The sequence below is a fragment of the Peromyscus eremicus genome, chromosome 16_21, assembly GCF_949786415.1.
Source record: "Peromyscus eremicus chromosome 16_21, PerEre_H2_v1, whole genome shotgun sequence".
Classification (NCBI taxonomy): domain Eukaryota; kingdom Metazoa; phylum Chordata; class Mammalia; order Rodentia; family Cricetidae; genus Peromyscus; species Peromyscus eremicus.
This window is the reverse complement of record NC_081432.1, coordinates 37275003-37300110: the sequence shown is the minus strand read 5'-3', so window position 1 is coordinate 37300110 and position 25108 is coordinate 37275003. Positions and strand designations below refer to the sequence as shown.

Genomic DNA, 25108 nt, shown 5'->3' with positions numbered 1-25108 from the left:
AATTATGTGTGTGTATGTGTTTGTGTGTGGGCATGTGAACAACAGTGTGGGTGCCTGTAGAGGCTAGAGGTGTTAGAGCTGGAGTTACGGGGAGTTACAACTCCCTGTCATGAATGCTGGCAATCAACCTTGGATCCTCTGGAAGAGTTGTATGTGGTCTTAACTGCTGAGATAGCTCTCTAGATCCTGAGACTGAACTTTTAAGTAATGGAATTTCCAAAGACTTAAGAATTTTTAAATGTTGGACTGTGCTTTATGTGATATTAATATTAACATGAGATCTTGAGGACAGAAAAAAAAAGGTTATGACTTAATAGTGATGTAACTGTGTGTTAAGCTGACAAAGTGCCAGTTGTGTTGGTAAGTTTTTATCAACTCAACAGAAACTTAGATATACCTAGGAAGAATGAATCTCAGTTGAGGAATTACTTCAGTCAGATAATCCTTGAGCATGTCTATGGGGCATTTCCTTGACTCATGATTGATATGGGGGAGCCTAACCCACTCCAGGCAGTGCCCGCCTTGGTAAGTCATCCAGGGTTGTATAAGAAAGCAAACTGAGCAAGACTCCAGGAGCAAGCCAGTAAGCAGCATTCCTCCATGGCTTTTCTTTCAGTCTTTGCCTCCAGGTACCTGCCTGGAGTTTCTGCCCTGACTCCTTTTTCATGATGGACTGTAAACTATAAGATGAAATAAACACTTTTCTGCCCAAGTTGTTTCTGGAAGAAATATTGTTTATCACACCAACAGAAAGCAGACTAAAATAATGCCCTTCAAAGGTGAAAGGATAGACAAAATGTGGTATAATCACATAATGAAATATTACTCGGTGATTAAAAGAAATTAGGAGGCTGGGAGTAGTAGTACATGCCATGGGAAGCTGAGGCAGGAGAATCAGGAGTTCTAGGCCAGTCTGGATTACATGGATGAATGGATGGATGGATGGATGATGGATAGAAATTTTGTATCAACTATCACAACTAAATAACCTGAATTATTTAGCACATTGCTAAATGAAACGAGTCAGTCTAAAAGGCTACGTACTATATAGCTACAATTATATGGCATTCTGAAAAGGGTAAAAAACTATGAGGATAGTTAAAAAGTCAGTTGTGTCCAAAGGTTCAAGCTAATGGAGGGAAGGGCAAACATAGAGCATAGGGGATTTTTAGAGCAGCGATTATAGTTGGTATGTATAATGTAAACAGTTAATATTTTACCTCTGTCAAAATCCATAGCATGAGCGGCCGGGCGGTGGTGGCGCATGCCTTTAATCCCAGCACTCGGGAGGCAGAGGCAGGCAGATCTTTGTGAGTTCGAGGCCAGCCTGGTCTCCAAAGAGAGTTCCAGGAAAGGCGCAAAACTACACAGAAAAACCCTGTCTCGAAAAAACCAAAAAAAAAAAAAAAATCCATAGCATGAGCAATATCAACAATGAACCATAATATATATGATAGAGTTACTTAATGATATCAATCAATCAACATAGATTTGTGTGGCCCTGGAGATTAAACCTAGAATCTCACCCACATTAGCCAAGTGCTCTACTACTGAGCTAAACCCCTCAGCCATTTAATCAACATGATTTATTTTTTGCTTATTGATTTATAAGGTTTCTTTGAGACAGAGTATGTGTAACCTATATTGACCATACTATAAAGCCCAGGCTAGTCTCAAACTCTGCCTCCCAAGGGCTAGGAATTCAGGCCTGTGTCAAGAGAACCATCTAACTGGGCATCCATCTTTTTTTGTTTCTCTTATTGTTTTTGGTACAGGGTCTCACTGTGTAGTTCTGGCTGTCCTGGAACTCACTTTGTAGACCAGGCTGTCCTTGAACTCAGAGAAATCTACCTGCCTCTGCCTCCCACATGCTGGGATTAATGACATGCGCCACAATGCTAGGCTTGATAACTGGGCTTCTAAAAGGCAGTCCACTATAATACAATGGAATTTTATTCAGTCACAAAGAAAAGTAAAATTTGTACAAAATGGGTGGAGCTGAAGATAATGTTAAGCAAATTAAGCCAAACGCAGAAATAAACATGCATGCATATGCACACAGATGTATGCGCAAGTGCGTGCGTATGCACACACACACACACACACACACACACACACACACACACACACACACACAGATGGGAGCCAGACACATAAGAAAACATATATGTGTAAGAGAGGGCTAATCACCGTTGTCAGCTTGACACAACTGAAAAGAGAGAACCTCAATTGAGGAGCTGCCTGCTGGGCTGGACTGTGGTCATATCTGTATGGCTTTTTGTGGTTGCTGATTGATACGGGAGGGTCCATCCCACTGTGAGCGGTAACTCGATAGGCAAGTGGGCTAGCTGATATAAAAAAGTCAGCTGAACAAGCCATAACAGCCCACCAGCAAGAAGCATTCTTACATGGTCTCTGCTTTAGTTTCTGCTATGGATTCCTGCCTTAGCTTCCCATGACGATGGACTATAAAACTGAACTAAAGCCTTTCTTCCACAAGTAACTTTGGGTCATGGTGTTTTATCACAGTAACACAAACAAGAAGACACACACATACACAAGAATAACACAAGCAGAAGCAGAAGAAGAGAAAAGGGACACAGGAGAGTGATGGGGGTGAATATGAGCAAAGGATAGTGACATTACATATGGAAATGTAAAAACTATGAACATATTTATCAACTAAGAACTGTTACTAGCAGGCCTGATGTGGAGGCACACACCTATAATCCCAGAACGATCTCACTGAATTCTATGTCAGCCTGGTCTTCATAGTGAGACCCTATCTCAAAAAAAAAAAAAAAAAAAAAAAAAAGTATCAGTTTTCTGTTGTCTGGTCTGGTAGACACAGGTGTGGACATTACCATAATTGCACCAGAATTTTGGCATCCAACTTGGCCTCTTTAGGAGGTAAACGTTCAACTGTTAGGAATTGGAACATTATCTCAGGTGAAACAGAGTGCAAGATGGCTCGAATGTATAGGTCCAGAAGGACAGAGAGGAAAATTAAAACCATATGTGGCTAACATAGCTATGAACTTGTGGGGTCGAGACTCGTTGCAACAATGGAATACTCAGATTAACATCCCTCCAATCTCAGAAACAAATCATAAATTAGCACATGTTTCTGAGAGAAGTATTAGAAGGCATTATTCTGAGTGGTCACCAGCCATCCATATTATACAAGAACAGGGCACAACAACTGATGATCTTCCAAAGACACCAACAGCTCTACCTTTAAAATGGTTAACAGACAAGCCTGTATGGGTCCAGCAATGGCCTTTAACAACAGAGAAACTACAGGCTTTAGAAGAGCTGGTAGAAGAACAGTTAAATGCTCAGCATATTGAAGAATCAACCGCCCTTGGAATTCTCCTGTATTTGTTATTAAAAAGACACTGCCAGCCGCCATGATGAGAAACAGCATGTGAAGATGCTGGTAAGCCACGAGCCACGTGGCAAGGTATAGATTTATAGAAATGGATTAATTTAAGCTGTAAGAACAGTTAGCAAGAAGCCTGCCACGGCCATATAGTTTGTAACCAATATAAGTCTCTGTGTTTACTTGGTCGGGTCCAAGCGGCTGTGGGTCTGGCAGGTGAGAGAGATTTGTCCTGAGGTGGGCCAGGCAGGAAAACTCTAGCTACAGTTATCTAGTGATGTGTTTGTGTGTAGACAGATTTGTTTTCAAGTTAACTTGTTATCTTTTAAAACTTTACTTATGACATAAACCATGTAATTAGAAAAAGTAGCTTAAACATCCTTATGTAGGCAAGATGACACCTAATTACATCACTAGAATCTCATTATCTCTTTATAACTAAGTCCACTTCCCATCTCCAGTTTCTAGTTGGGCATCAGTTTTTTGGTTTTTTTGTTTGTTTGTTTGTTTTTTAGGTAAGGCAAAAACTTCAGGCTTTTGTGTCTCCTGGGTACCTCCCTTAACTAGATAGCCGCAGGAGTCCCTCGGGAGTATGCATCCTTTCCACAGCTTGTATCAGTCAGTGTCACAGGGCAGAACCACATTCCCCATACCAAGAGTAAAAAGTCAACCTATCTGCCATTCCCTTTCATATGCCCAGGGCTCAAGTGCCTTCTTTCCCTACATCTGTCCTCAGCACAATTGTACAATTGTTTAGTTAGGGTCCACCGTGTACCATGAACCAACTGACATGTTCTCAGATTTCCCTTTAAACAAAAAATAGCTATGGTTGTAATTTAGCAATTTATTTCTCCATTTCCAGGTGGCATTCAAATTTTAACGAAAAATTTCATTGCACACAACAATCTCTGCTTTTCTGGTCCTCATAGTCCTCCTTTTCTTCAAAGCCCTTGGGCAACCCGGGTCCTCCCCACAGAGCTCCATGTTTCCTAATGCACTTGAACAAACACATTCTTACAGAGGGTTAAGGTATGCAAAAGCTTTGTTCCGAGAAGGCAAACAGGACAGATATCATTCATACAAGCCTACCACAACTCAGTGCTGGGCTGTGAACACATTGTAATGTTTCTTTTGTCTTTTAGTTTCTTCATTTTTAACAACTCAAATTTAAGGGGACATAGAGGTGCATGCCTTTAAGCCCAGCACTTGGGAGGCAGAGGCAGGTGGATCTCTGAGTTCAACACCAGCCTGGTCTACACAGTGAGTTCCAGGACAGTCAGAGTTACATAGTGAGACCCTGTCTTGGAAAAAAATAAATAAATAACTCAAATTTTATCAACATGTAAACTTACCAGAATTATTACAGACTGTAAGGGAAAGAATCTTAACACATATATATGTAACACACATATATGTATTGTTATATATATATATATATATATATATATATATATATATATATATATATATATAATTGTTTATGAAAAGAACAGGGGAAACCCAGCTACCTGGTATCCAGTTGGTAGACCTGGCAACACAGCTAACATAGATGTATCTGTCTGTCTCTACAGAAAGCTACTTAACATTCTAAAGCATTTAGTCCTTGAAAGTCAAACAAAAGCCACTAGAAGCTCTGTGTTGAAATTAGAAACAGGCTTTTCTATGTGGACATGCATCCAGGAAAACTCCCTTCCAGTAGGAAGCAAGTGAAGACCACAAACTATTTTCACACAGCTAGCTGTTAATAATTCAATGGTGGTAAGCTTCTATGTGTTGAGAATGAAATTCTTAGTCCCAAAAGACACAGGCATCTTACCAAGAAGAAGATAAAACTGCCATTAGTGACTCGACTATTAATTATACTACAATTCAATGAAACCAGACATGTAATCCAAATAACAAACCAAACCTCAGCTAAATGACCCAGTGTTACCTTAATGGTATGTGATTGCTGAGGAACATCTCAGCTATGCTAATCAACTCAGCTGTGGTCTCATGTACAGGATCAACAATAAAAACCTGTCAGAGGAAAAAGAAAAGAACCCATGAAATGGCATTCAAGCACTCCTGGGCCAAGAGAAATGACACAAATCGTCATACATGAGGCCAATCTTTCCCCCAAATACTACTGAACCACATATAAAGGGAGTTATGAATAAAAACAGCAGCTGCCACCCTCAACAGTCAAAGAATATGGTAGTGGGAAGAGACGTGATTTTTTTTTTCATGGATTTAACTGGTGACATCCCATCAGTGTGCCAGACTACCGATGCCTGCCTATTCTACCACACCAAATAAATCTCAGTTTTATCAGCTCTCCCACCCTTTTGTTGTACTTGCTTCTCCGGCTCCTGAATGAACAATTCATTGTGAACTCAATTTTTAAATCGCAGCAGTAGCGATGATGTATCAACTCCTCAGTAAGTGCTAACCAGTTTGTATATGTTTCTCTACATGATGAAGTTACTCAGGGATTGGAACTCCAGCATGGTGATGCATACTACAGTCCTAGCTCCTGGGAGGTGGAGGCAGGGAATCTGGAGTTCAAAGTCATTCTCAACTATATGAGTTTAAAGGCCAGCCTGAGGTACATGAAAATCATCTTAAAAAAAAACTTTTGGGGCTGGAGAGATGGCTCAGAGGTTAAGAGCACTGACTGCTCTTCCAGAGGTCCTGAGTTCAATTCCCAGCAACCACATGGTGGCTCACAACCATCTGTAATGAGATCTGGTGCCCTCTTCTGGCCTGCAGTCATACATGCTGTATACATAATAAATAAATAAATCTTTAAAAAAAAAAAAAAAAAAAAAAAACTTTTTAAAAACAAAAAATTAAAATTCACTCATATGGCCGGCGGTGGTGGCGCACGCCTTTAATCCCAGCACTCGGGAGGCAGAGCCAAGCAAGCGGATCACTGTGAGTTCAAGGTCAGCCTGGACTACCAAGTCAGTCCCAGGAAAGGTGCAAAGCTACACAGAGAAACCCTGTCTCGAAAAACCAAAAAAAATTAAAAAATAAAAAAAATAAAAATAAAAAATTCACTCATATGGCAAGAAAGAGAAAGGCCTGAATTTTGAAAGGAAAGGGTAGTTTGAAGACTGAGAAAAATACAGGACTGGCCAGATGGCTTAGTGCCGTGGTTCTCAACCTGTGGATAGCTCCCCCTTGGGAGGGGGTCAAACATCCCTTTCACAGGGTCGCCTAAGGTCATCAGAAAACACAGATATTTACATTACAATTCACAACAATAGCAAAACTACAGTTTATGAAGTAGCAATGAAATAGTTTTACGATAGTTGGGGGTCAACACAGCACGAGGAACTGGGTTAAAGGGTCGCAGCATTAGGAAGATTGAGAACCACTGGCTTAGGGAGTCATGTGTTGCCAATTCTGAAAACAAGTCCAATCTCTGGACCTATATAGTAGAAGGAGAGAACCAATTCCTGAAGGCTGTCCCTGACTGCGGGCCTGCACACATGCACACACAGAGAATTAATAGACGAAATAAAAAGCTACGACTAAAAGAGAGGGTACCGAAGGCTGTTTCCCATACAAATCTCGAGGCAACCTTGGCTCCCCTGCCCTCTTCTCCAGCTAAGAGGAAGAGACACGGAAATGACAGGAGAGAGATCTGCTAAGAACTTCTCTCTCAGTCTCTGAAAGCAGGGAAAGGAGCGGGGGGTGAGAAGGGGAATGAAAAGTTAAGAGGTTAACTGAATTACTAAATGTGAGGGATTAAGATATTAGAGCTCAGGAGGCCCTGCCTCTTCCTGAGGGGCTGGAAACAGTTAATGGCTGGTGCGGAAAGGAGAGACATTTTCTTAAATAGATAGCCACTGGAAAGTTGTCCATACTCCAGTAAAAAATCTTTCATCTATGCTCCTCTAAGTAACCCTACACGCTGTCACCTTGACATAAGCTAGAGTCACTGGGAAGAAGGACCCTCAACTGAGGAAAAGCCTCCATTAGACTGGTCTGTGGGCGAGTCACTGGGAAGAAGGACCCTCAGTTGAGGAAAAGCCTCCATCAGACTGGTCTGTGGGCGAGTCACTGGGAAGAAGGACCCTCAGTTGAGGAAAAGCCTCCATCAGACTGGTCTGTGGGCGAGTCACTGGGAAGAAGGACCCTCAGTTGAGGAAAAGCCTCCATCAGACTGGTCTGTGGGCGAGTCCCTGGTGCATTTTCTTAATTAACTACTGATGGAGGTGGGCCCAGCACACTGTGGCAAGTGGGGCTGGTGTGAAACAGCAGACTGAGCAAGCCATAGGAGCAAGCTAGTAAGCAGCTGCTTCGGAGCGTCTATTTCAGTTTCTGTCTCCAGACTCCTGCCCTGCCTCCCTCTCGTGGCACACTGTAAGCTGTAAGAGGAAAGCAACCCTTCCTCACAACGCTGGTTTTGGTTACAGTCTCTGTTAAAGTAATAGAAAGAAACTAGGACAGAGATGGAGCTAAGACTGTGACAAACCTGACCATGCTGTTTTGGGGAAGACTGTGGAAGTGTCTGGAACTTTGGGCTGGAAAAGTCATTAGTGCCCAGACTTAAATGAGCCATTATGGGAGCTTGGAAATTTTCCTCAGGCCAGCACACAGAAGGTATGGTCCAGAGGAGGCAAGGCTGAATTTCATGCTGCCAGCCAAACTTGTGCTGTTTAAGAGTATCCCACACAGTACTGGTTTTGAAGGCATGAAGAGGTCATGAAGTGCAGCTGAAGACTGGCACCACAGGAGAAGTCAAGAGAAGCCACTGGTGAAGGTACACCTCAGCTGCAGGGAAACCCCAGTTTTCAAGGGGGTCATAGAGAGAAAGTGAAGCTTGTCATCATGTGCCAAGGTCAGAGTCCCTGAAGAGAGCCAAGGTGAGGCTACTAGTAAAGGCCAGGTGCCTTGGAGACAGCAGCATATTGGAGCTTTAAGGACAGTGAGACAGCCACCAAGAAGTGGCAGCTGTGGAGTGGACAGGCCTGAGCCTACTAAACAAGGTGCAGTGCTACAGACACACAGCTAGGGAGGGGAGCTGCCCGCCCCTGGGAGCAGAGGGTCATGATAGTCCAGGTATCAGAACTACACTGCACACTGCTGAACTTGGGGCTTGATGTGATTGTGACAAGAGCTTACTGTGGGAGACTTTGGACATTTAAAGATATGTTGGATATTCTAAGGAGAGCTTGAACTTTAAAGTGTTTGCATTTTTTAAAGACTGTGGTATCTTTAATACTGTGATATTCGTATTAACATAACATCTTAGGAACAGACAAGAAAGAAAAGCGTATGGTTTAATGGTGATGTGTTTGTGTGTCAAGGCGATGACAGGCCAACTGTGTTGGTTACTGTTTTGTCAACTTGACAGAAGCTAGACTAACTTTAGAAGAGGGACCCTCAACTGAAATAAATGCCTCCATCAGACTGGCCTGTAGGCAAATCTATGGGGCGTTTTCTTGATTTATGATTGATGTGGGAGAGCCTAGCCCACTGTGGGGGGTGCTGCCCCTGCACAGGTGGTCTCAGGTTGTATAAGAAAACAGGCCGAGCAAGTCATGGAGAGCAAGGCAGGAAGCAGCATTCCTCTGTGGTCTGTTTCAGTTACTGCCTTGAGTTCCATTCACAGTGAACCATAAGCCGTAAGAGGAAAGAAACTCTTTCCTTCCCAGTTGCGTTTTGGTCATGAAGTTTATCACAGCAATAGGAAGCAAACTAGGGTGCTTTAATTAAACTCAATGGATCACAAGAAAGAACAAGTGGGGAGGGGGGTTAATATATCACACCAAGAGTACTAACATCAGGACCAAAATATCTCACAACCTCGAGAACTCAGTGAGAAGTACAACTACTTCCACTGAACCAGATACTGATGCACTCACTTCTCAAATGCAATGTCAAGTACCCCACTAGTTTTTCTTATGTTGTCCTCCTTACTTTCACTTAATAAGTTCAAAAAAACCTTTGAGACAATGATTAAGTTGTAACTTGAAATAAAAAGAAGTCTATTAACACATATACAAATGACATGACAGAAAAACAGTAGCCATGTATCTTTTGAGCAACAAAAAAGAAAAAACAGAAAACCAACCACTCTCTTAAAACTTATACAGCACTTCTATAAACCTAAATTTCTCCAGGAAAATAAAGTCTTAAAACATAAAACCATAAAGTGGCCCAGTGTGAACCTTCAGTTATGGATGAGGCACAGGGGTCACACAGCAACATAGGCTGTCACACTGCTGTAACATGAACATATTCTGTCTGAACACTGTGCAGATATAAAGAGAAAACTGAGCATTCTACATATGATGGAAAAGAAGAGACAGAGCAAAGAGAAACAGTTACGGGGAAGAGGTAAGGAGTTTTACTTACCATGTTATGCAAGTTTTTCCTGATCTGCCGTATAACACCAGGAAATGTGGGTCGAAGTAACTCTTGTAAACTAGACGGCCATGAATTATATCGGCTATCAACCTCTAGGTTGTTCACCCACTTGAATAAAACAAAAAACACAACATGGTACATACACATTAGTCATTGATGAGAAAAAAAAAAGATAATTAATGAGACTTTAAGAATCACATAATAGATGGTCATGGTGGCACATGCCTGTAATCCCAGCACTCGGGAGGTAGAGATGGGAAAATCAGGTATTAAACTGTCCATGGCTATGTAGAGTTTGACAACAGCCTGGGCTACACAAGACCTTGTCTCCAGCAAATGCACAGGCATAAGAGATAAGACTACTCTTAATTATACTGAATAGAAAAATATATTGAATAGAAAAATGAATAACTACAACATAGCCATAAAATAGGTAAAATTATTTGCAGTTAACACAATCAACTAAAGACTAGTAGCAACAAATACAATTTTTAAAAAAAATCAAGCAAATGACAGGAAATGAGAAAAGAATAAAAATAATAAAACTAATCTTGACATGGTGACACACATCTTTAATCCCAGCACTCGGGAGGCAGAGACAGGCAGATCTCCGAGAGTTTGAAGCTAGCCTGATCTACAAAGTGAGTTCCAGGACAGCCAGGGCTGTTGTACAGAGAAACCCTGTCTATATATATATATATATATATATATAAATAATAACAATAATAATCATAAGTGATCAGTAAATACAACTTCAATCACAATCTGTGAAACGTAAACAAATCCACAAGAAAACTTCACACTCATTAACAGTTAGTTTGTCAGTACCTGAGACTAGGCAAAAGTACAGTGCACACAGGAACCCTCAGGCTACAGTGGTGTCTGCCACTCATCTAAAGAAAGATACAATCATCTAAAGAAAGATACAATCAAATTGAAGACCTGACTAGAACCACTAAGTAGTCCACATGCAGGTATCCATTCCAATTGAATCTCACGTGTATGTAGAAGGAAAGGACACAGAGAGAGCCAATATGGCGGTATTTACAACAGTAGGAAGCAGAACAACATACCAACAGTAAGCACCTGCTGTTTAGATAAGGAAGAGCAGGGGACGTACACAGGTATTTTCTTGCTTGTGTGAGAGAGTGATCTGGAAGGGTACACAAGCAACTGCTCATGCTAGCCACCCCAGGAGTTTGAAAGATGGCTGATGATACAACTTCTACTACATACCTTCTGTGCTGACTAGTCTTATGTCATCCTGACACAAGCTAGCTATCTGAGAGGAGAGAACCTCAATTGAGGAAACGTCTCTCCGTAAGATCCGGCTGAAAGGCATTTTCTTAAGTAATTGATGGGGGAGGGCCCAGCCCACTGTAGGTGGTGCCACCCCTGGGCCATGGTCCTGGGTTCTGTAGGAAAGCAGGTTGAATAAGCCATGGGGAGCAAGCCAATTAGCAGCACTCCTCCATGGCCCCTGCATCAGAGGAACCTCCAGGTTCCTGCCCTTTTTGAGTTCCTGTCCTGACTTCCTTCAATGATAAACAGTGATGTGGAAGTGTAAGACAAATAAACCCTTTCCTCCCTAATTTGTTTTTTGGTCATGATGTTTCACTACAGCAACAGAAACCCTAACTAAGACACCTTCAGTTATCTTAAATATCTTAAATTTTCAGCTATAAAAGTATAAATGATGTTCTTTTAAAAATAAGTAAAATATTTTAAAAAAAAAAAAAAACAGAACAGGAACTCTCACACAGTGTTGGTGTCTGGAACTCTCACTCTAGCCTAATGGACCTAATAAAGCTGAAGACCTTCCAATACCACCAAGTACTCCAGCTCTGACGATCTGTACCAGCCTCTCTAAAAGTCTTAAGAAAAATAGGTTAAGAAAAAAGATTTTCTAACAATGTGAATTTATTTATTTGTTTTTGTTTGTTTGTTTGTTTGTTTGTTTGAGACAGGTCTCACTATGTAGCCCTGGCTGTCCTGAAACTCACTATGTAGACCAGGCTGGCCTCAAACCCACAGAGATCCTCCTGCCTCAGCCTCCTGAGTACTGGGATTAAAGGCATGTGGCACTATACCCAGCAATATGAATAATTTAAAACCACTATTAAAATGTTTTTCATTACATGATTTAAAAGGACTTTAATAATTATTTGCTATGAGTTCTCTGGGCCCTTGTCATCTTTAAAAAGATGTGGAGAATGGAGGCCTAAAAGGTGGTCATAAAAATAAAATTGGGGTTATGGGATGAAAAAGAAATAGATATGAGACACCAACAGACACACCAAACTAAAAATATTGAAAATCTCTAAAAGGAAATAAAGGCATAAAATTAAGAGACAGGAAGGAATTGTCTGCAGGGAGAAAAGAGGTGTAAGAGGAAGGAATACAAAGAGCTTCAACTGAAACATTCTTCCCTCCAAGAAAACAGCAGTTAGTACACAAACTGATTATTTAGAAAGAATGGTGATGAGCCATATGATTATCAATCTCTTTATTATGTTATTTTCTTTATTCTTTATAAGCAAAACTATTCTGTCAGAAATCTAACTGTATACATCAAAATATGCAAGTGAGAATGTAAGTAAAGAGAATCTGCAAACAGGCAGGTCCAAGCTCTACATCTATAAATACACTGGGCTGCTCTGGTGGCTATCCTGGGATATATGTGGCCGATAGGCTGCAGGATACACATGCTGATTCACAGTATAGTATTTCTCTTCCAATAAAGCCTCTAAAATAAACATAGGACAGAAACCAAGGGGGGGAAAAAGATAATGTGCCACATTCCCCACATTCTTTTTACAGATGACAGAGACACAGAAATCACACAGCCAATAGTAAGGTCCCTATAAATAAGGTTACTGATTGGAAAAATATGTTCTAATAGTTTTAAATTATGCATGTTGTCATAAAGTCGCATAAAACGTAGACACAATTGGGAAAATACAAACCCTCTTTCCCAAGATGTTCATCTGAATCTTGTGAATACAATACAATGGAGAGAATGCTAATTTTTTTAAGTTTTTATTATTTTTAATTATCTGATTTTTTTGTGTGGGTATATGCACATGAGGACAGGTACCCACAGAGGTTAGTCCTGATCCCCTTAGAGTTAGAGTTATAGGTGACTAAAATACCAGATGTGGGTGTTCAGGACTGAACTTGGGAACTCTGCTGGAAAAGTGTATGCTCTTAACTGCTGAGCCACCTCTCCAGCCCTGAAAATAATACTTCCTACTCACAATGGTCAGAAAACAACTTTTTAGATCATGTGAAAACCTATCTTATGCTCAGCATGGTGGCGCATGCCTTTAATCCCAGACAGACAGACAGACAGACAAAGCATATCTTATTACAAAAACAGTCTCACATAAACACTTGTAAATCTTTGATAAAACACAAATTAGAAAGCTGTAAGGTGCCTGGGCAAAGGGCTCAGGACCACTCCAAATGAATACTCACTGAAATAGCAGGACTCCTGATGTCTACTGCATAGTCAGTCTCAGAGGGCTGGATGTTGAGCTTCAAAATATTATGTAGAGAGAGGCCTTCTATTCCTAGGCTGTGCAGACCCTCCATTACCCGGGCTTCATTCCTCAATGTATCAAACAGACTGCAGGAAAAACCAAGGTGTCTAATTAAGGGTTGGAGATTATGCCAGATTAGAGTACTTGCCTAGCATATGAGGCCCTGGATTCAACTCACAACATACAACACACGCATACAGCCTGATAGTATTTGTTAGGGAAAACAAAAAACCTTAAGAAAGCCTCAACATGAAAATTTTCTATCAGTTCAAAATTCAATGCTAAAGCAAACCGACTGAAGATCCAAAAATGGAGCTCTTCCCTTTGTTTCCTCTACAGAGTACACAGGACAGTGGCAGGAAGTGCTCTCCTGGTCCTGTTTAAGTTCTCAGTGGGTGTGTAGGTTGTCTCTCAGTATAAACTTAGATTATTACCTCTTCGTGTACACAATGAAATAGCCCTCAATTTATACTGTATAGTGCATGTGAGTGGGGGAGTGTGTATGCATGTGTTCATATGTGCACACTTGTGTGTGAACATGGAGGCCAGCGGTCGGTGTCACTGCTCTCCACCTTATTCTCTGAGCAGAATCTCTCAGTGATCCTGGAGCTTCCTGATCCATCAAGACTACTGGAAGAATGTTCCATGGATCCTCGTCTCCACCTCGCCAGCAACAGGATTACAGGTGTGTGCCACAAAACCTAGCACTTTACCTAAGACCTAACATTTCACGACTAAGTCATCTCCTCAGCCCTACACCACATGCTTTACTTGTCTGTTTGGTGTTGTTGTTTAAATAATTTACCTATTCACTAATTACTGGGTGTGCTGTGTGTGAGACATGTGTGCACGCTTCTGCGTGCGTGTGAGATCAGAAGACTTTGTGGATTCAGTTCTCTCCTTCCACTTTCACGCGGGTTCCAGGGATAGAACTCGGGTTGTGAGGCTCGCACTGCCAGGTGCAAGTGACCTGACCAGCTGAGATATTTCACAGGCCTTATTTATTCATTTATATTTTTTACTGTGAGCAGTACATATGTGTGTACACATGTAGTTTACATGTTTGCAAATGTACCCATGTGTGGGTAGAGTCCAGAGGTCCACATCAGGTGACTGTTTTTTATGACAGGGTCACTTCACTCAACTTACAGCTTTAGAGATCAGCCTGTTTCCACCAAACCAGTGCCAGAGTTTCGGGAGTGTGCACTATGCCTGGCTTGTGGGTGAAGGGATCTGAACTCAGGTTCTCATGTTTGCACACAAGCACTTACCAACTAAGCCACCTTCCTAACCCAACTGCTTTAAAAGAAGAGTTAATCTGTATTATATTTTTTGTAACAGCAAATGAACCCATAATTATCTTAAAATTTAAAAACACACAAAAGAGCACATTATATCTTTAATATCAGAGTCAGTTAGCACAGGCTCTCATACACACACACACACACACACACACACACACACACACACAAACACACACGATGATGTTGACAATGGAAAAGTCTTCTGGGAACAAAGAGAAGAGAAACTAACAAGATGGCAAGAACTTTACTTTTTAGTTACTATACTCTATATTATTTAAGATTGTAACAATCAATGTCTTAGTTTGCAGTAATCTGAATGATAGACTGTTTTTAATAAATCACTTAATAAAGTCACATGATGAAATAAATAATAAAATATTCATAATCATTTTACTGACTTATCACTAGGTCTGTGATACAACAAATGGGTATAAAGTTTACCTCAATTAATTCACACAGTAATATTGTGAAACTACTTCTCCTAAAGCATTAACAACTGTGTTTATTTTTATTATTATAAAGCCATAGTGACAGGGACTAGAGAGATGGCTCAGTGGTTAAGAGCACTGGCTACTCTTCCAGAGGACCTGGGTTCAATTCCCAGCATGCACATGGCAGCTCAAAACTATCTATAACTCCAGTTCCAGAGGTTCCAACACCCTCACACTGACATACACACAGGCAAAACACTAATGAACATAACATAAAAATATTTAAAAAGCCACAATGACAACTGTACTGCTATTGATTCCATGGATAAAATCTGAATTCTACTTGTCCACTGCCCCCAAATGCAGGATGACAGTGTAGACTCCACTGGTCTTTAATTACATTTTAAGAACAATAACAAAAAACAAGTATGTGAAACCACATGTTGAAGTACACATCTGTAATTCCATCATTTGCCAGGTGGAGGCAGAAGGTTCAGTCTAGATCATCCTCACAAAGTTGGAAGGCCAGCCTGAGCTAATAAGAGCCTGTCTCAAAAACAAAACACAATTTTTTAAAAAGTAAATGTTCAAAAAATGTTTTAAAAAGTAATGCTTTGTGGGACAGGAGACAGCACTGTGATTACACCTACTTCACACTTCTCAGAAGCAAATGAACTCCGCTCTTTTCTATGCTTCTATAGTTAACAGGAAAACTACAACCTCAAAGATACATCTTTTAAAATATTCAAGGCTTGCACATGCACTGTTCTACAGGACAGTGACAAATCATGCTGCCCACCCCAGTGCATCACAGCAGGGCCCCCCTCCAGTGAGCCTCATAAGCTATGAGCCTTTGCTCAGGCCACACCAAGGAGAAACATGAACATGAACATGTCAGTCATACAACCTTACAGATAGAGAAAGGGGAGAGGGGAGGATAAAAAGTGTATATTAGCCATACCTGAATATATCCTGGGTATCTAAATCAATATGAAGTCCATTGATGAAGAGAGCTGAATCTCCAGGCTGCAATCCTATAGTTCCCTTGAAATACTGAAAGCACACACACAAATAGCAGTGAGAGTACATTTAGCAAAGCTTGTTGTTCCTGGGCTTCCTTACCCACACAAATCTTAACATTCTGGGGCTCGGTAAGATTCCCTTCTGTACTCTTCCATGGTCCCTTCTGAGCATCCATTATAGTGAATGAAGATGCTGCTTTGCTGGGCCTCCACCTCTTTTCCTTTCCTTCTTCCTTCATTCTGATGATGACACAACTACTTCTAGAATGGTGAGCATGCAAGGATGCCAAGTGCTAAGAGTCACTTATCAAAAAAGAAAACAGAGCAGCCGAGAAGGTGGCTCAGTGGATAAAGTGCTTGCCATGCAAGAGAGGGGACTGGAGTTCAGATCCCCAGAGCCCTCCCAGGCAGGCAGGCATGGTGATCCACCCATAACCTCAGCACTCTGGAAGAGATGAGATTCCCAAGGAAAAGCTGACTAGCTAGACTAGCTGAATGTGTGAGTCCTAGGTTCAGTCAGAGACCCTGCCTCAGTAAATAAAGTGGAAAGCAATTCAGGAAGACACCTAGCATCAACCTCTAGCTTCAGTACATACATACACTCAAATGCATGTGTACCCACAAAAATGTGTTCCACACACATGCAAACACATACGAATACACACACATCACACACAATAGAATATAAATAGGACTAATTGAACAAATGTTATCTCTATACAATTTTTAAAATAACATGTTTCTTTCTGGCCCCCAATATAGTAAGATATTTATTCTTTTGGGTTCCTTTTCCAATAATTCTCTGAACTGACTACAAAGAACGAAAGCTTATAGCTCTGCTTATATAGGACACCAAGGGACTGTACACATTTGTTCACTTCTTTAGTAACAAAGAAACTAAATTATCTCCTTAATATTGAAGGCAGAAGAAAGTAAGCTGTTTATAATTGGGGTCACAGGAAGATTCTCCCTTCTATCCATCTGTCAAGTTACATAGGCTCTGGAATTTTCCTAACCTCTGTTTGCAAGGGCCAGATTAAAGTGCATAGCTTTGCTTTTCTATGCTTCTGTTGCCTTCCTGATTGTGATGCCAACCAAGGCTGGGCTGGCAACCAGCACAAGGCCCCCATGATGAAATACAGGGCTGAAAGAAGGCTTTCTAAACACCATGCCCACCCCAGCCTTTAAACTAAAGCACACAAGAAACTGGGCTGTTGTACTGAAGGAAACGCCCCCTCCAGCTGCCTAGGCCAGCAAGGCCTGGTCAGTGGAGTACTTCGTTACTGTGCCCCATAGAGTGGCAGTCCAGTACACTGGTGACCGTGCTGCTGCCCAGTACCCGCCAGAAACACTGATGTGACTGCATTCTGACACTTGGGTTGAATACTACTCTTCTTGTATATCCTACACCACAGGAGGGCTAGACAATACAGTGGAGTACAAGAGGAAGTAAGCAGACACCAAGGACAGAGATACCGCTTACTAACCCTGAGAAGCACCTTCACTTTCCAGTAATCAATGACTAAGGAAAGTATACTTGTCAGCTCCAGCACGGCATGGGAAAACCAAAGAGTGAGGAAGCTGTGTCTCATGCTTCACAGACATGGCAGCATTAAACAGAAAACAAGATGGAGGATAATACAAAAATGTGGAAAACTGGGGCTGGAGAGATGGCTCAGAGGTTAAGAGCACTGATTATTCTTCCAGAGTTCCTGAGTTCAATTCCCAGCAACCACATGGTGGCTCACAACCATCTGTAATAAGATCTGGTGCCCTCTTCTGGCTTGCAGGAATACATGCAAACAGAACACTGTAAACATAATAAATAAATAAATTTAAAAAAAAAAATGTGGAAAACACACATCTATGTATGTAACAATGAAAAAAAAAGCCATAAATCTGAAAAAAACAAGGAGGGGTATACGGAAGGGAAGAAAGGAAAGGAGAAAATGATGCAGTTATATTATAATATCAAAAAATAAAATATATTTTTAAATATGAAAAACAATGAACCCCCTTAAAAACAAATAATCCAACAACAACAACAACAAAACAGAGAAGATAATGGAGAGCTGAAGCAACTAAGAACTGGAATTTCAAGCCAGGGGGATGGCTGGGCAGGTAGAAAGAAGCATTGGCCCTTCAAGCCAACTCCAGCCATTCCCTGGAGTCCATGTAAAAAGCCAGATGTGGTAGTGCACATCTATAAACACAGCACTCCTAGAGCGCAACAAGAGGTGGAGACAGAACTGCCAGGAAGCGCGAGGCCAGCTAGCCTGGAGTGCACAGTACAGCAGCAGCAACAACAAAGACTCTGCCCCAGCAAGGGAGAAGGCTAGCACTGACTCCTGAAAGTTGTCCTCTGACCTCCATAGGAGAGCCTGGATATACTCACATGTACACAGAAGCACATGCATGAACACGCACACACTACAGATGGTTGTGAGCCACCATGTGGCTGCTGGGAGTTGAACTCAGGACCTCTGGAAGGGCAGCCAGTGCTCTTAACCTCTAAGCCATCTCTCCAGCCCCCTTGGAATTTTCTTAATGGGGCAGTTTCATGCCCACTCTCCTGGGCCTAAGAGGGTAAAAAAATCTAACCCTGAGTTTGTAAATGTCGTCCAGCGTAACTCACATTTATTTCTAGACTTGAGACACAAGTGAGTTCACTTTGTGAAAACTCATCACACTAGATGAGCACTTGTACTTCTTTATACATTTTTATATGCATGTATTTATGCATTTTTAAATAAAGCATTTTACTCAAAAAGATTAAGAATCCAAGAGATACTAATATAACTCACATAATTTAATGTTATGCCTCCCCTTGCATGGGTAACTGTCAGAACATGGTCCAAGAATGGAATCATGAAAAGGTGAATTCTGAGTGCTTGTGAGAAATCTCCAAGAAATAAGACAAGAGTCTTGTGACCTCAGTTTCTTCAAAAACAGAATTGTTCTTGGAGTGTATTTTCAAGCCTGTCCCAGGTGTAGCAGATATGAGTGCATTTACTTCGGATTATTCGTTACCACTGGCTATTGTTATTTGTCTAAATGCCTCTATGGAAAAACATGTTTTTGTCACATGTGGCTTGCCCTTGTGATTGGACACTTGACTCTTCTTAACCCTCGAGGTATATATTGTCTGATGCTCTGAAAAAAGTTGGCTATTACATGAGACTTTAGTCTGCTTCACTTTTAGGCTCCACTCCCCAGGTCCCACCACCTTTAGAGCAAACCATAAAATTAAACAGGGAAGCATAAAATTAAAGAAATCCCATGCTAGCTTCAAGCTCACTATGTAGCCAAGGATGGCCTTAAAGTTCCAGTTCTCCTGCCTCTACTTCCGACATACAGGGATTACAGGTGTGCAGCACCACACCTGGTAATGTTTTTAATTTAATAAATTCATGTGAAATATTTGGTTTCTTTCTCAAATCTATTTAATTAACTAACAACCTACATATAATGAAATATGGGGGTAAAATTGGGTGTGGTGGCACATGCCTTAATCCTAGCTCTTGGGAGGCAGAGGGAGGTGAATCTCTGAGCCAACCTGGTCGATATAATGAGTTTCAGGACAGCCAGGTATACACAGAGAAACCATGTCTCAAAAAGTCAAGAGAAAAATTTTAAAAGGTTAATTGAACACAAGGGTTTCCCCCTATTCCCAACAACTCTAGTGAAATGTCTGTAAGGAGACAGGCCTTTTCTGTTACGAATCCATATGATAAAGAGCACAGACAGAAAAAGGCCAATGGAATCTGGAAGCAGAAGGGATAAGAGCGTCTTGGCAGTCTCCAGAAGTTACATGTGGGGCTGATGTGAATGAAGGACAAGAACCCAGCTACCCCGTGGAGAGCATCAAAGGCAGGAATGAAAAAAGCTTAAGGAAAAATTACTTAAACAAGAGGTCCAGACTCCCTGTTGACCCCACCCCCACCCCCACCCAAGTCAGTCTCCCTTTAAAGAAAAAAGCCACCAACTTTGATATATATAATAATCACTGTATTACTAAAAGTAATACTGTTAGATGCCACTAATTTAATTCAAGTTTCTTCATTGTCTTAAAGAAACAGCACAGGACAGAATGTTTTCTACCAGTTACTAATACCTTCTGGTTCTCTTCCACTTCCGTTCGAAGTTGTGAACTCACAGCTGTTTTTGTTATTGCTCTATAAAACAAAAATATGATCAGTGCTTAGCTTAGCACTCTATATAAAGGCTTCCAATTTCCCTGTTCTTAAACACGAAACATATGATTCAATAAACTATAAAGATAGGAACTGAGTAAACATCACAGCTCTACAACTGGCAAGTGTATTTCACAGACGGACAGATTTCCATTACTGCAAGACAGAAGAACAAAGGCAAGCTGCACAGTGGCAGTACACGCAGCAGGTCCAGTTGCTTCCAAGGTCTTACTCGACTGTGTGGCCCTACTCCTTAAGTGACATTGACGGCCCACAGATAAGCAGACAGCATTCAATGCACTAAAGCAGATTGCTGGTCCTACTAAATCCTTCTGGTGCAGGCTGAACCCTACATGTCAATCTTCCAGAAGCATAATGGATTAAGAAATCTTATATAGGCACACTACACAATAAAAAAGGAACTTTACTTATAAAATCCTCAGCCTAGAACTAAGCCAGTGCTTTTTAGTAATTTGAGACAAAGATTAGCAATGACATCTGTTAAAAGTTTCTAAGAATTTGGCTTTTAAATAATGTTGCCGTGCATTCACAGGACAGAGAGTAACATTACAGAATAGAGAGTAATGTCAGGTAATTCAGAACATTGTTACTATGAAAGATCAGTCTCTCTGAGCCTCAGTTTCTCTACAAGGATCCTGATCATCCACATCCCTTTCTTTTCCTCTTCTTTTCGACAGTACTGAGGATTAAACCTGGGGCCTTACTCATGTGAGGCAACTGTTCTACCATGGAGTCTTAGGCAAAGCCCTTCTTCATCAGGATTCAAAAATGGCGGTCTGGGCCAGACTCTGGATTAGCTGATCTGGCCTAAGTGGGACAGTGCCAACAACATCCAGATCTCTCTCTTCAACCACACGACCAATGGTCTTGTCATCTTCTTAGAAAGAGGACACCAGTCACAACAGTAGTTACAAACAGGTTTCATTTCAAAGCATTTTTACATTTTAGTTACATCATGTTCTATGTAAACATAAAAGTAACTGGGAATAATGTTAAGGAGAAGGATGTACCAAAACCTTAGTAGATGTTACCTGGCTTTGGTAGGAAAATTCTGACTAATATCCTTCATCACCACCAAAGCTAACTCCACAGGAGCAGCCAGGATGCGGGCAGCAGTCTGGAAACTGAGATCTGCAACAATGCGAAGTGTCATGTTAGAACATATGAATCTAAAGTAATGACAGTAGACCAAAATCCCCAGTTCTACCCACAATTCCCTGACAGTGAAGAATGCCTTAGAATACAACCATTCCAGAGAGTGCCTGTGGTTTATTTGAGATCTCACTCACTTCACGGACCCCTAGAGTTTTTACCAAGTTATTTATGATCTATATCCATACAATCCTAGGGCGCATGCTAACACATTTAGCAGAAGCAAACTGGGGCCCAAATCCTGGTGTCTTCTAGATTTACAATATAATCACAAAATACAGGATTAAGATATTTAGCAAATTACCTTGGGAAAAATATCTTAAGAATAGTTTGAAACATTTTTAGAGCAGAAAAGTACACATATATTGTACCCTTATGTGCCTTTAACATTCTACCGATACTCAGTTTAAGACGTGTACAAATGCATACAGGAGACCCGCTAGATGGCTCAGTGAATAAAGGTTCTTGCTGCCTACAATTGCAAGCCTGATTAGTTGGATTCAATTTCTTGGAACCCAAATAAAGATGGGAAACCAAACTCCACAGAGGTGTCCTCTAATCACCACATGGGCACTATGGCACACCAGCCTACATATGCACAATGATAATAAATAAATTTTAAAATGCATTCAAGACCATAGTAGAGTGCATTTCCAATATGTGAGGCCTTAGATCAAACCATCAGCACTATTTTAAAAAAGTACAAATCTAAAATTAGAAACTGACACTTAGGTTTTTAAACTGCATGCATAAAGGAATAAAAAATGCAGCTATATATCTGTAGTAATATTATGTATCTGATTCCAAAAAGATTTGTAAGTATTAATGCAACTTAGTATCTGTTTATAGAGGATTTCCTTTCTTCTCTTAACCATTGTCTTTAAAATCTGCACTACTCAAATCTTCAAATTATAGGTATGGATGAGAAAAGAATCCCAGATCAATGGCACAGACCAGATCTTCAACAAGATCATAGAAGAAAATTTCCCTAAACTAAGCAAAGAGATAGACACAAATACAAGAAGTACACAGAACACCAAAGACAAGACCAGAAAACAAACTCCATGGCATATCACAGTTAAAGCACTGAGTACATATAGAACCAATAGCATTGAAAGCTACAAGAGAAAAAAATCCAAGCCACATATAAAGGAAATCCATCAGAATAACAGCTGATTTCTCAGCAGAAACTTTGAAAGCCAGAAGATCCTGGAGCAATGCAAAGTTCTAAGAGGCCATGGATGGCAAGCTAGACTACTATGTCCAGCCAAAGTATCTGCCATAGTTGAAGGAAAAAGAAAAACTTTCCGTGACATAAAAAGGCTAAAAGAATTTACAAAACAAACCCTAAAGATAATCTTGGAAGCAGTAATGTCAGACTGAAGGGAGAAATAATGATACCTAGGAGTCTGTAGAAAGAAAATAAATGATGCCATAATTAATGAAACAAAAAGTACAACTGAGAACATAAACTTTTCGGGGGGAAAAAAATGACTGTAATCAACACACACATTTCAATACTAACTTTAAATACATATAAGTATGTGTAAGTATATATGAACATATAAAAAAATCACAATCTGTGGAACTCTCAGAATCTTGTAAATTTCATTCAAACTCTGCTACCCCCACACCACCACCACCAAGACAAGGTTTTATTCTATAACACAAGCTGGCCTAGAACTCACGACAATCACCTTACCTAAAACATAAGTACTGGGATTACAGGCACAGTACAAATCCTGGTTAATGTGGTGCTGGGAATCAACCCAGGGCTCTGTGCATGCTAGACAAGCTCTAACAACTGAGCTATATTCCTAGCCCAAGTTCTGCTTTTTTTTTTTGGTTTTTTTCGAGACAAGGTTTCTCTGTGTAGTTTTGGTGCCTGTCCTGGATCTCACTCTGTAGACCAGGCTGGCCTCAAACTCAGAGATCTACCTGGCTCTGCCTCCCAAGTGCTGGGATTAAAGGCATGTACCACCTCTGCCCGGTAAGTTCTGCTTCTTTTAATACCACAAAGTATACTGACAAAACTGTCAGTGACCTCTGGGTCTCCATTACCTTGCAGCTGCCAAACTTTCAAGGGTGCCATTTCATTGGTGCTCTCCACAAGATGCTTTCGGAATTCTCTCAGTTGTCCTTCCAAGGTGGGATACAGTTCTCTGACAGAAACAGAGTTGGGTTGATTATTTTCGTTGTGTTCTCTCAGAGTACACTTAGCAAAAGACTCTGATTTTATATTCACAACTTTCCCCTCCCAAACCTAAGAAGATTTCTTCAGTTTGGGCAAGACTTTAAGGCACAACAACTGTCCTCTGAAAGTAAGTTACCCCTGTATATTCTACATGACTCTACAGCAATTTAACTGGAAATGAAGACATTACTGCCTAAACTGGAAACCTGGTTAGACCATGTCATTCAGCCAAATGATATAGCTGAAGCACATGAAAATGAGCCTAGCATATGTTATTTATTGTCATCTCTTTCTATTTTTTTTTTCCCTTTGGTTTCGAGACAGGGTTTCTCTGTGTAGCTTTTGCACCTGTCCTGGAACTCACTCTGTAGACCAGGCTGGCCTAGAACTCACAGAGATCTGCCTGCCTCTGCCTCTCAAGTGCTGGGATTAAAGGCGTGCGACACCACCACCTGGATCTATTTTTTTTTTTTTTTAAAGGCAGCACACCACAGATGTTCTAACTGAAATTCCCACACAGAGCAGAACTCAGGCTCTGAAAAATTTATCTAGTCGCCAAAGTTCAGAATAATTTTCTGCTATAAATTATAATATTTTTACAAAATTGTTTGTGAAATTATGAAAGAAATTCCGTTATTAAAAATCATCTTCTGCCAGGCCTAACTGCCACACACCTTTGATCTGCACCCAGGAGGCAGAGGCAGGTGGATCTCTGTGAGGTTGAGAGTAGTCTGGTCTACATAGAGAATTCCAGGCCAACCAGGGCTACAAAGTGAGACCCTCCTCAAAGGTACCAACAACAAAAACACACTTCCTGTTGGCTGACAGAATGTATTTCTGCTGTGTGTTTTTAAAGTCTTTTCAGGTTCTGCTTAGCTTTGGAGAATGACCCTGGTCACTCTAATTTAAATGACCAACTTTACTATAAATGAAATGGGTTTTCTCCACTGTAGACTACATACATAAAGTGTTAGGATAGCCATAATTCAGGTAACAATGAGAAAGGCACCAGGAATGCAAGGAGGCATCTGCCAACATGAATTAACATACCTTAATTTTCCAAAGAGAAAGCCCTGAACCTCATCAATGGGATCATTTTCACCAATGACTGTGGTATTCACATCAGTTCCTATAAAGACATAGTAAAGACATGTCTAGTAACTCAGAATACAAATAAAATGTTAACTTCACAAAGTCTGAATGCTAAAAAGAATGTCAAATGCTTCAATTAACATTTCATTATAGGCTTTTAAACCAACAGTGTTTTAATATTTCTTCTGTTCCTGGACAAAATAAGAATGTATTTTTCTCTAAAGCCTTAGAAAATTTTACATTAAAATTTTCAAGGGGCTGGAGAGATGGCTCAGCGGTTAAGAGCACTGGCTGCTCTTCCAGAGGACCCGGGTTCAAATCACAGCACCCACATGGCAACTCACAACTGTCTGTAACTCCAGTTCCAGGGGATCTGACACTTTCATACCAATGCACATAAAATAATTAAATT

At 40.7% G+C, this 25108-nt stretch overlaps 1 protein-coding gene across 1 annotated transcript in view; it reads right to left on the bottom strand.

The window, feature by feature from the left end:
* Uggt1 (UDP-glucose glycoprotein glucosyltransferase 1) overlaps positions 1–25108 on the bottom strand; it is a 130343-nt gene that overhangs the window by 66525 nt on the left and 38710 nt on the right. Inside the window, exons 8-15 of the mRNA XM_059281277.1 lie at positions 24655–24733; positions 23472–23572; positions 21290–21389; positions 20159–20219; positions 15984–16075; positions 13223–13373; positions 9734–9853; positions 5316–5401 (exon numbers count right to left, since the gene is read on the bottom strand). Of these exons, the coding sequence (XP_059137260.1) occupies positions 5316–5401; positions 9734–9853; positions 13223–13373; positions 15984–16075; positions 20159–20219; positions 21290–21389; positions 23472–23572; positions 24655–24733 (790 nt within the window). The remainder of the gene's footprint in view (positions 1–5315; positions 5402–9733; positions 9854–13222; positions 13374–15983; positions 16076–20158; positions 20220–21289; positions 21390–23471; positions 23573–24654; positions 24734–25108) is intronic.